The sequence below is a fragment of the Phoca vitulina genome, unplaced genomic scaffold (assembly GCF_004348235.1).
Source record: "Phoca vitulina isolate PV1807 unplaced genomic scaffold, GSC_HSeal_1.0 scaffold42, whole genome shotgun sequence".
Classification (NCBI taxonomy): domain Eukaryota; kingdom Metazoa; phylum Chordata; class Mammalia; order Carnivora; family Phocidae; genus Phoca; species Phoca vitulina.
In genome coordinates this window covers 6,224,606-6,236,671 of record NW_022589745.1, presented here as the reverse complement: position 1 = coordinate 6,236,671, position 12,066 = coordinate 6,224,606, and the positions used below count along the sequence as shown (strand labels likewise).

At 38.1% G+C, this 12,066-nt stretch overlaps 1 protein-coding gene across 10 annotated transcripts in view; it reads left to right on the top strand.

Moving 5' to 3' along the window:
• Window positions 1-11,492, top strand: part of KIDINS220 (kinase D interacting substrate 220) — a 103,706-nt gene extending 92,214 nt beyond the window's left edge. For 5 of the 10 annotated variants that reach the window (XM_032430178.1, XM_032430177.1, XM_032430189.1 and 2 more), the window contains 3 exons: window positions 1,447-1,545; window positions 2,564-2,800; window positions 5,384-8,362. In XM_032430178.1, coding sequence (XP_032286069.1) covers window positions 1,447-1,545; window positions 2,564-2,800; window positions 5,384-6,646 — 1,599 coding nt within the window. In that variant the 3' untranslated portion in view covers window positions 6,647-8,362. Of the gene's footprint in view, window positions 1-1,446; window positions 1,546-2,563; window positions 2,801-5,383; window positions 8,363-10,059; window positions 10,117-11,021 lie in introns of those variants that run through there. The other 5 variants (XM_032430184.1, XM_032430183.1, XM_032430186.1 and 2 more) reach the window with 2 other exon arrangements.
• Window positions 11,493-12,066: the final 574 nt, after the last annotated feature.

Below are 12,066 nucleotides of genomic sequence, written 5' to 3'. Positions count from 1 at the left end.
TCAGAGTAAACCACACTTCATTTTTCCCAGACTGTTACTTTTGTGTCTTAATAGGACTTATGAGTGTGTCCCATTTGATGAACCTCATAGGTTTGGTTAACACGTTTGAGGAAGTTTATTTCTTCCTGGGTCCTGTTCTTGCCCTTCTAGTAGCTACCACGAAGTTGGACAGTAATGCCTGGGATTGAGGGAAGGCTTCCCATGTTATGCAAGGCTGCATCCCTGTTATAGTAGATATTTCCACTAAATACGCTTTTTATGTTTTTTCTAGCAGGGAACTATAGTAAAGTAAACATTAATAACAAGCCTCTAATGTTTGCATACTTTAAAGAATGGCATCTAAAAAGTTTTGTAAAGAATTACGAGCATGTATAGATACCATTTTACTAATCTCAGTCTACATTTAGGAAACATAAACTGCGTTTACGTCAGTTTCCTTACAGCTCTGGCTAGTGCTAATCCCTGTTTGCAAAAGCATCAAGCACTGCCTTTCTGAGGTGCAAACCTGACTCCTCCAGGCAGCTTGGGTAGTGTCAGGAGAGGGTGAGGCCTCCAACTTGAATCCTTGGCAGTTTTGTTTCCATTATGACAGCATCTTCTTCCCACTCAGCTCTGCCGGCAGCCCTGGCTTCCGAGGCCCATCCTAGCGCCTGGTCTCTTAAGTGTGGCGAACTGCCTTGCATTTCTGCAGCAGGACCTCTGTCCCAGGACTGCTCTGTACATTCATGTCGTCAGAATTAACTTGGAGACTGAACATTCCATCAGTTTTAAACAGAAGTATTCCATCATTTTGCCACAGTTAATAAAGCCAGGTTGTGTATTTTGTAAAATCAGCAAGCCACCTATTATTAATAAAGAAAATTCCATCTGTTCCTCTTTGGCAGAAATTAGAATTACAGAGACCCAATAGTGATACAGTCATTTTTGGTGAATTTAATAAATTGGGAAATTAGTGGGTGGACATTCTTTGGCTAAAGTTATCTAATATAACTGATAAACAAGCTTGTCAGAGTTTACTTCATTTAGAACTTTGTCTGTGACTGACATACTTACAAGGACAGACATCTTTGTCCCCTCCTGGGAGCTTCGTTCCTGTTCATATTTTACAAGATCAGAGGAGAAAAACTAATGGTTTTGTTTATTGTTCATGGCAGTGTGTAGGTAGCTTTGGAAATAGTTGGGAGGGTTACCTCTTTGGTTGGTCCCTGAAGAGTGATTTGTTTTACTTTTGTGCTTATGACACTTGGAAAAATACGGAGTGGCTGATGTTGTTCAAAGTCAGCATGCTTACGATATTATTACGTAGGATAGTAAACTTGTTTAGGTCAATATTTTCTAGTCAGTAATGACTTTCTTAGTACTAAATATAAATGTACTTTTTAATCACTAATAATTCAGATATCTCCTGTTTTGTTTGTCTTTATACTTGCATTTATTTTTATTCAGGCAAACATAAATGGCCGTGTGTTAGCTCAATGTAACATTGATGAACTGAAGAAAGAGATGAGTATGAATTTTGGGGACTGGCATCTTTTTAGAAGCACAGTAAGATATTTTATGTTTATAGAATTATGTATAATATTGTATGAGGCAAGTGCTAATCATTACTGGTCCAAACTGCTGTTTTTCTGTATTTTTAAAAAACATGTAACAAATGCATTTTACACCTAAGTACGACCCTTGTCTATTATGTTATGCAGAACATACATAGCAGCACGTGGTAACCTTTCCTTTGGGCATTTCACTTGGAGATTTGGGGAAGAGGTGACCTGCTGATTCTCCATGCTTTCATTGACGAAGGCTTTCTCTTTGAACTGCCTCTAGTCAGGCTCCCTAAGCCTCTAGGCCTCGACCTTGGTGTCTATCCTTGTCAGGCCTGCATCGCCCAGTTTTAGCAAGGATCATCATGTTAAGACAGTTTAGGAACAACCTCCACCCTCACTATCTGATCATCCTTCGTCCGTGATCAAACTCCTCATTCCCCACCAACCCCCCAGATGATATCTGATCACTCTGGCCTGCCTTCAGCGAGAATCCTGTCAAGTTGGTTCAGTCAGAATTCCCCCTTAACCTTGATGTTTCCTCTTAGCAATTTTCTACCCACTGACCCCCACCCCACTGCTTGCTATAAATGCCTTCTCGTCCATGCTGCTTTTTGGATTGAAGCCAATTCTATCCTGAGGTCTCTTTTCGCCCATTGCAGTAGTTTCTGATTAGAATCTGCTTTCACCACATTAGCCACTGTCCAGCTCTGGTTCTCTTTGACACACTACAGTTGCATTCTGTTTTGTTCTCCAGTTAAATTTTAAACTAAAGTAATAATAACATAATGGCCAAATTAGAGTGCAATACGTATATGATGGTTTTGCCATTCCTTCTTTTAGTATAATTGAAATGAAAGATAAGCAGATATATTTCAAATTCATTAGAAACTCACAAGAAGTCTGCTTTCTCATTTTCATTGTAATAACTATAATGTTTTATTTTTAAAAGTATTTTCTAAAGCTTCTAAAATGTGATTGCTCAGTGTGGATATTAATGTTATTTTTTTTCTTCTGTTAAGGTACTAGAAATGAGAAATGCAGAAAACCAAGTGGTCCCTGAAGACCCACGTTTACTTAGTGAAAACAACAGTGGCCCAGTTCCTCATGGTGAATCTGCGCGTCGCTCTTCACACAACGAATTGCCTCATACCGAGCTTTCCAATCAAACTCCCTACACACTGAACTTTAGCTTTGAAGAACTGAATACACTTGGCCTAGATGAAGGTGCCCCACGTCACAGTAATCTAAGTTGGCAGGTATTTATTAAATGTCATTTTTCATATTACTGAAGAGGAGTAGGGCGATTTTAATTCACTGAGAATATGTTGGTGCATTTATGTAGTCATTCAGAAAATACTTAATGAATACTTCAGTGGACAAGACAGAGGGCTCCCTATTCTTAAGGAACTGTATTTTTCTGAAGAGGACAGTGAGTAAAACAAAGAAAAAAAAATAAGATCTTTTTGGAAATTGGCAAGAACTGTCAAAGCAATAAACTAGGGTAATGGCACAGAGAGGCAATGGGAACTGGGCTGCTTTGGTTAGGCTGGTTAGCGGAGTTCAGGCTTCACTTGCTATTTTCTTGTTAAATTCATTCATCAGTGGCTAAGATACATCCATTTTGGAAATTTACCATATATTATCCCTTTGAGCAGCATAATCTGGTTTTCAGTATGTATACCCAGTATTCATGGATATTCATTTTATTTCTGTTATCTGATATTAGATATGGGTGACTTTCTTCTTTGGATGTTCTTAGCAGACAGGAGCCTGGGGAGGATCAGGAATAAAGAAGAAAGTGAGAGACACATGAGAAGAAGTAAGGAGAGAATAAGAAAAATAAACTAGGGAAAAACAGAGTAGGATGCAGAAAAGAGAGGAGACAAGCCAGGGAGGAAATGCAGTAAGTAGCTGCAGAGAGAAACTGTGCTGACAGGGAGCAGTATTTAGGAAAAGCAGCACCTGGTAGGTCTACCATTTTTAAGGCAGTTTGGTTTGGCTTGGTACTAAAAACATTTTTTTGTTGTCAGTATCTTTTTATATTACCAAGTACCTTTTTCTTTATGTTGGGAAACTATTTTATCATTGGGTACTGACTGAGATAAAAATTCCCTTTTATGAGAAGATAAGTTCACACTTGACCCTTTTGTCCCTGTGTTTCTGCAGCAGTGCTTCCTTTCTTTTCCCTGGGATTCCTTTTAGCATTACATAAGAAATCCTCCTTCTCTGCTTTTCCACGCTTGGTATTTCCTCCCGTGACCTGGGAACTCCTAGCCTTCCCATCCATGCAGCAGCTCTCCAACAGTCTTGTAATCTCAGAGTCCCCTTGCACTTTTAAAAATGATTGAAGACCCCAGAGAGCTTTTGTTTATGTAAGTTGTATCTGTATATTACATTAGAAATAAAAACTGAGAAACTTTAGAAATACTTACTAATTTATTTAAAAATAAACCACTTATGTGTTAACATAAATAACATTTTTATGAGAAATGGCAATATCTTCCAAAACAAGACAAACTTTAGTGAAAATGGGATTGCTTTGCAAATCTCTTTGATGCCTGGCTCAATAGAAGGCAACCTGCCCCACTGCCCCGTATCTGCTTCTGCACTAAATCTCCTGTGACCTCACACACCGTGGACCTCTGGAAGCCCCACTGGACACACTGGTGGGAACGAGAGTGAGAAGCACTGGTATTGTCCTGTGATGCTCTGATGAGAGCTGTTTAGACCTCTGGGTCCCCGAAGCGGTGTGTACACACTGCATTTGGGAGCGGAGATGGTGCTGTCCGTACGTCCGAACCCACTTGCAGGAGACCTTCTCAAGGAGATGGGTCGTTTTCTTCCTGTGGGAGGAAGACTCTTGGCCTTATTTCTGCTTCTTTGCTTCAGCCTTTACTCTTATCCCTTCTTAGACTCCTTGGTTCTTTTTCTTCCATTTCCCTCCTCTTTTTCCTAATCTGTATTCTTTACTCCTCCCTTACCAGCTTTTCTGAGAGCTAAAGCAATTCTAATCCTAAAACTTCACATTGGAAATCAAACTTTTAAAAATACTTAATTTCTCTGTTTACTGGGACCTGACTGTTGGCCTCATGGCTTCCATTTCTGTGATTTGGATCCTGTATTTGTCTTTTCTGTTGCACCCTATACTTTATTCCTTTTAAATTATTATTATTTTTTTTGACATTTAGAGTACATTTTCCCAATTGAAACTTGTGTCGTACAAGTTGAGAAAGGTTCTTTTTTTTTTTTTTAAGATATTTAGTGAATACTTCTTTTTTTTCTATTTAAAAATATTTTTTTTAATTCCAGTCAGTTAACATACAGTGTAATATTAGTTTCAGGTGTACCATATAGTGGCTCAGCACTTCCATACGATAACCAGTGCTCATCAGAGAAAGGTTCTTTTTAACGTACATTGAAAACTTGACTGTTTTGTTTTTGAGATATATCTTAACTCTAATCTTCTTTGTCTTTTCTAAGAGGAATTTTTATATTTTATCAATGAAGGTGACTTTTACCTTAAATAAAAGCTAAAAGTTTAAAGTGATAAAAATAGGTGCTAAGATTATTTGTTAATACAACCTTTAATTATACTTTTAAATATTAATAATAAACTAACTTTATTAAAATTTATATAAAGCTTTCTAATAACAGTAAAATTATCCGTAAGTTCACAGCTTTCATTAAACTGTCTTATGTAGAATTATTTTAAAAGAATTTGGTATTTTGAGGACTTTAAAAATTCTGAGTGTACATATATATTTCCTAAGTTGATATTTATTATGCCTTTTTTTTTTGCTTATTTGCATTTTTAAATTTATTTTTTTCTGTCTTCACAGTCACAAACTCGCAGAACCCCAAGTCTTTCGAGTCTCAATTCCCAGGATTCCAGTATTGAAATTTCAAAGCTTACTGATAAGGTGCAGGCCGAGTATAGAGATGCCTATAGAGAATATATTGCTCAGATGTCTCAGTTAGAAGGGGGTGCAGGTTCCACAACAATTAGTGGCAGATCTTCTCCACATAGCACATACTACATGGGTCAGAGTTCATCAGGGGGCTCTATTCATTCTAATCTAGAACCGGAGAAAGGGAAGGATAGTGAACCAAAGCAAGATGATGGGAGGAAGTCATTTTTAATGAAGAGGGGAGATGTTATAGATTATTCTTCATCAGGGGTTTCCACTAATGATGCCTCACCCCTGGATCCTATTACTGAAGAAGATGAGAAATCTGATCAGTCAGGCAGTAAGCTTCTCCCAGGCAAGAAGTCCTCAGAAAGGTCAAGCCTCTTCCAGACAGATTTGAAGCTTAAGGGAGGTGGACTGCGCTATCAAAAACTTCCAAGTGATGAGGATGAATCTGGGACAGAAGAATCAGATAATACTCCACTGCTCAAAGATGATAAAGATAAAAAAATTGAAGGGAAAGTAGAGAGAGTATCAAAGTCTCCAGAACACAGTGCTGAGCCGATTAGAACCTTCATTAAAGCAAAAGAATATTTGTCAGATGCCCTCCTTGACAAAAAGGACTCATCCGATTCAGGAGTGAGATCCAGCGAAAGTTCTCCCAATCACTCTCTTCACAATGAAGGGGCTGATGATTCCCAGCTTGAAAAGGCAAATCTCATTGAGCTTGAAGATGATAGCCACAGTGGAAAACGGGGAATACCACATAGCTTGAGTGGTCTGCAAGATCCAGTTATAGCTCGGATGTCCATTTGTTCTGAAGACAAGAAAAGCCCTTCCGAATGTAGCTTGATCGCCAGCAGTCCTGAAGAAAACTGGCCAGCATGTCAAAAAGCCTATAATCTGAATCGAACACCCAGTACCGTGACTCTGAACAACAACAGCGCACCAGCTAACAGATCCAATCAGAATTTTGATGAAATGGAAGGAATGAGGGAGACTTCCCAAGTCATTCTGAGGCCTGGTTCCAGTTCCAACCCAGCTGCTATTCAGAATGAAAACCTAAAAAGCATGACGCATAAGCGAGGCCAGCGTTCAAGTTACACAAGGCTCTCCAAGGATTCTTCAGAGCTTCACGCAGTGGCCTCTTCTGATAGTGCAGGCTTCGGAGAGGAAAGAGAGAGCATTCTTTAAGAGAAATACGCAAAAGCAGAATAGTACTACTCTACCCCTATGACAGAATTGACCTGAGTTTATAGTGAAACCATCCATGCATGTCATCTTTGTATTTCATTCACAAATAATTAACAAATGGGAAAGTCTTTGGTAAAAAAAACATACACTATACAACAGAGGAAAGTATAAGAAAGGGTGGTTGATCAGTCAGCCTCCACTGTCCTTGTAATTAGAAGCTTAAAAACTCGTTGTTATTGGAACTTTCATTGGCACACAACCCCATAAAATTTTTTGAGACAAGATCTAAGTATAAAGATAGGTCAGAAATATTATTAGATAGAAAGGGTGTGATTTGCCAAAGAAAATGGAAAGCTAGACACCCCTTTTGTACAACATTCATTCATCAAATATTCAAAGGAAGACATGGTGTTAGATGAACCAGAAGCAAATTTTGCTCTTAGAGGGTAGAAGATAAGAATTTGTAGGTTATGGAGTAGCCTAGAGACTAAATGCTCTATAAATTGAGAACCAGTGTTGTATATAATAGACATATTGTTTAACAAGGGCTTTAAAAATTGATAAGAAGATGAATGAACAGTGCTCAAAATAGAGCCCCAGTGACAAGACCTTTTTGAGCTGCTAGGAGAGTGGCCTGTGGGCTCGTCTCCAAATCCCAGACCTGGCTATAAGCACCATCCACCAGCTTGAGAACCCATGCTGGTCTCTTCTGTGACTCTTTTAAATGGTGTGCCCAACTTTTCTTAGCCTAGCAATGAGAGGGAAAAACGTGAATTCTTTCTCTGGAGAATCAGGGAGACATGGGTAATAATAGGCTCTAATAAATATTCATGGACCAAGAGAGTAAGGCAATAATTACATCAGAAAGGTCAGTGTCACTTGACAGATGACAAGGAAATATTTAATTAGGTAAAACTAAATTATTGTCTTCTATACCAGAGTAGAGTATATCTATCTACTTCATCTATTCCAAAACTAACACGCTAACCTCAGGGGAGGACCACAAGAAAGGATATACTTCTTTAAAATGTTTTAAAATATAACAAAGCAAGGGTAAAAAGCAGATAAAACTGGTGAGACTTTCCATTTATTGTTAGCAGGGTTAAGAGAATGATCACATATAAGTATCGTATGGACTAGTAGTGGACCCTATCATCATGCATTGAATTTTTTTGTTGTTGTTTTAACTTAGCCTATTTATGTAGAATTAATTTTGGCAGTATATACTCAGTCACAGATAAGATCGTAGATGGTGAGATCGTAGAATGTGCAATTACCCAAATTTAGTGTTACATTTGTGATGGTTTTCACTTAATAGATTTTTATTTATACACTGAGTAAATTATTTAGTTGACCAGTCATTGCGCTAAAGAGTTGCTGTTTTGGGTTTCATTGCCTTGATGTTTGAGTATAATCTAACATTTCCTTAAAGTGTTTATTTCGCATGACTTTAACAAATGGTTTTAACCAATTAAAAAAAGGCAGGATGTTATTGACGTTATATATTGAAATGTTAACATTTTAGTATTTACAGTGCTTTAGTTCACAATATTGTATAATTAGTAATTATTTCAGAGGTGATATTTTGTTCTTTCTCCGGTGAGTAGATGCAGCTTGATATCATTGTCGTACATTCTTTACGCTGTTTGTGAAGTTAATACTAGAGTATTAAGTGTACAAATAGATTTAGAAAACAATAAAAAAAATTGCATGTTATTCTGACTCATGAATTTTTATTCACTACAGTGATGATGATTCACATTTTGATTACAAATAAAAGAGTACTTTGTGTGTTTTGTCGTATGTGTGTACAGTTTGTGAAGGATGTTCAGGTTCACGGGGCAGACGTGTGCTGAGCTGCCCCGTAGTCCTTTGGAGAGAGCATGGCTCCTAGGTCCCCGCACCTGAATGGTGCCGTGGCATCCGTGCCCGACGGCACAACGCTCCACCGTGCATTTCTGTAGCTACAAGAAGTAGCTCGTCCAGATCCTGGGAGGATATCGACTTCATTTGTTATATGAGCATTGTGGAAAAGTTTTCTTCTCATACTGTTAACAGAAATTGACAAACCAGATGGCTTGTTGAGTCATACCATCATTCCTTTGAATCTTTGTGTCTACGTGTGCGTGTATGTGTGTCTATTTATACTATATAGCTCAGTCTGATCCTCACATATACAAAACTCTGCTTTAAGCTGGGTGGAAAATGATAGAAAAGAAAATTGGTGCTTTAATCTTGCTAGTCCCTTCGATTCTGTGTCACTTCGAGTCTTACCATATTTTATAAACCATTCTGCCTCCACTGTAAGCCACAGATAGTTCTGTTCACATAGCAGAACATTAAGCCCTGTCATTCACCTTGGACACGTGGAGTGGTGCATAGGAGTACAGCCCTCCTGCGGGGGAGACTGGAAATGGAAGGAAGCTATTGACATCTCTCAATTGATATAATTTTCACAGTGCTGAACGTGTAAGGTCAGCTCTCAAATTCTGGGAAATTTAAGCATTCGTAACTGAACCAACATTTCCAAAATTGACGGGAAAATCTGTTTTTGTGTGATATTTTATTTATGTGAGTTTTAGATAGCAGTCAATAATTTTAATTGCCTAGCCAAGTAATTTTAGAAATTTATTTGCTAAAATTCTCAACTTGAGGATCATTTGCATGTTGTAGTACTTCAGTAAAATACATTTGTAATCATGATTTTTTTTTCTTACAAATACTAACCATTAGAAAATACTGTTTGAATGAAATTAAATTCTTTATTCTTCTGGCTAAAATACTAAACTTAAAAGGTTTTAAGACTAGATAATTCTTGGTTATACCAGGAATTCTCAGCCTATTTAGAAGTATCCCAGAGTTTAAAAATCCCTGAATTCCTGGCTCACTCTTGAGTAAATCAACACAACTACCCGGAAAAGAGGGAACTAGAGGTCACTGTCCCCTTCACTTTGTGGGTGAGTGACACTGAGGGAAAAGGAGGTAAAAGGGAAGGTGCGATAAAAGTAATTTTGGCAAACACTTGAGACTGAACATCTAGGCTCCCTTATTCCCTACCTGCCCTTTTAGACTTACGGTGACACTCGGCAGAAGGGAAGAAGCAGGTGGGGAAACTTTCTTGCTTGGGGGTATGGGTGAGGGCTGGCTAGCCTGGGGTGGGCTATTTGAAATGATTGTATTTTTAATTTCCTGGTGGTGGTGCCCCCTACCCTTCCCTACCCCACAATTTCAAGCCTAGGCCATAATTATGGAAAATTAATTGAAAAATAGAAATTTATATATAACAGTGAGCCTGCACTGCATGGTCTTTTAATGGTTCAGCACTTCAGAAAGGTTGAGAATCCTTGGTTGAGACTGATTAACTAGAAAGAGAAGTTAAAATCTTACGTAATTTTAAACCCTTTCATGTTTAGGAAGAAAATGCGGCCCTTGAAATAGATACATCTTCAGAGGATCCAATTTAAACTAAGGTACGTAAAAAATTAGTTTTCAAATTCAACTAGTTTTAAGCCAGTTTTTAGACACAATTCTCACCAATTAGAGTATATTCTTACTGCTTTAAGAAACAGAGTTAAGTAAGAAACATCTAAAACCATCACTAGAAATGAACTACTGTCCCCTACACAGCCAAAACTTTGTAAGTAAAATTACTAGTAAAGCACAGTCTTGGTTTACACCATCCTGAGTCCTCTGTGCCCAGGTCCCTGTGGTGGCTGAAAGGTTTCATTAACTCAGCCTTACTCGAACTCAGAGCAGAGCTTCTTGAATGGGGCTTGGGTGGCTTGTATGATTAGCTCCACCCTGAATTTCCCGTTACAGTGAAGCACCAAGAAAATAAAGAATTTATAAGAACATAAAAGGGTCCTGGAGAAGGAAGAGCAATTATTTCCAGACTCTTAGTAGTATGACTGTTGAAAAAGTCCATGAAAATATCAATGATTTGATCTCACTGAAGACCAAAGTTGGCAGAAATGTGAATTACACAATCTGTGATAAAAGGCGGTGTGACTTTTCAAGCACACAGTATTCTGAATGTGCCTGTGGAGTGTAATCAGCAGTCATTTGTTTACAGAGAACACACTTAAGTCCTGAATTTTCTGAGTCTGAATATGGTTTTTGTAGTGCTACTTACATCAGTGATAGACGTCAGGAGCCCTTTCTTAGTTTTGCCAAGATTTAACAAAATGTGAAATAATATATGAAACCAAATTATTAAAATTTGAAGAAATGACCTTTTACTATTAAAACAAATATAGAATTACATGCTCCATATTATTCAAATTAAGCTGTTTGAAATAACTAAGATCGTCTTGATTACCCACTATCATTTTCTAATTCTAACATTTTATACTTATTTACCTTGTTTTCTTTCAAGGCAACAAGGGCTCTAGATCTTAGTACCTTGCCCGTAGACCATTTCTCGTGACAATTCGGTTAGCTTCTCACGGTCGGCTTCCTCACCAAACCTAAGGGGGTCAAGAAGATACTACCTACCACTCAGTAATCCTGCTACCCAGTCGCTGGAGAAGAGAGATTTGTTCACCTCTACCAGTTTTCTTTCCTAGTAGTTGTAAAATTTGAATTAGTTTTAATGAAGTTTTCTGTTTATGAAATTCTAGATAAAAGCCCAAATGTATAGCAAAAAGCATGTCAATGAACTTCACAAAACCCGACATTTCTATCTTCTAGCATCTTCTTGGTCAAATATGTAATAAAAAGTTAGATTGTTATTTTTAAAATTCTAGCTCCTGACACTAGCACGTTTTTTGCTAGCATGTTTCTGAGAACGCATACAATGTATATTGTTATAGTTAATGCACATTAAACTCTATTCTTGAAAAAGTTACTTTCTTTTTGAGTTCTTTGTGTTTTTCTTCCTCTACCTTTAACCTGACTTCTTTTCGCTTTTTTTCCTTAAGTTCTTTTTTTTTTTATATTGTCATATATTTATCCTATTTTACCATAAAGCATTCCTTAGCAGAATGGGACAGAACCTCAAGACAGCTTTTAGACCAAATCTTGGATTTCAGATAGCCAGTGGACCTCGAGTCAGTACTTGTCAAGTGAGTGAATAAAGTCTACCGTAAACTTGGAGAGTCTGCCCACAGATCCTACACTGTGTCTTAAAAATGCTGAATTGGAATGCCTTAACCCTGTGGCTTTGTGCTATAGTTCCTTAGAGGCCCCCAGGGTTCCCTATCACTTTATCCCCGCCCTGCTACCTGTCTGGCGGCTGTAAGCTTTTCTGTCTGGGACTCTGGGAGTCTGTCAGGACATTTATACCAGGCTTTGTTAAAAACTCCCGGGGAGGGATATCCACAGCGCAACCTGATAAGCGCTATCACTTTAGAGTGCTAGGCCCTGTGTCCCGTGGGGATGTGTTTGTAATCCTCTCTGCACTTTAAGCTCTTTGTTTGGTA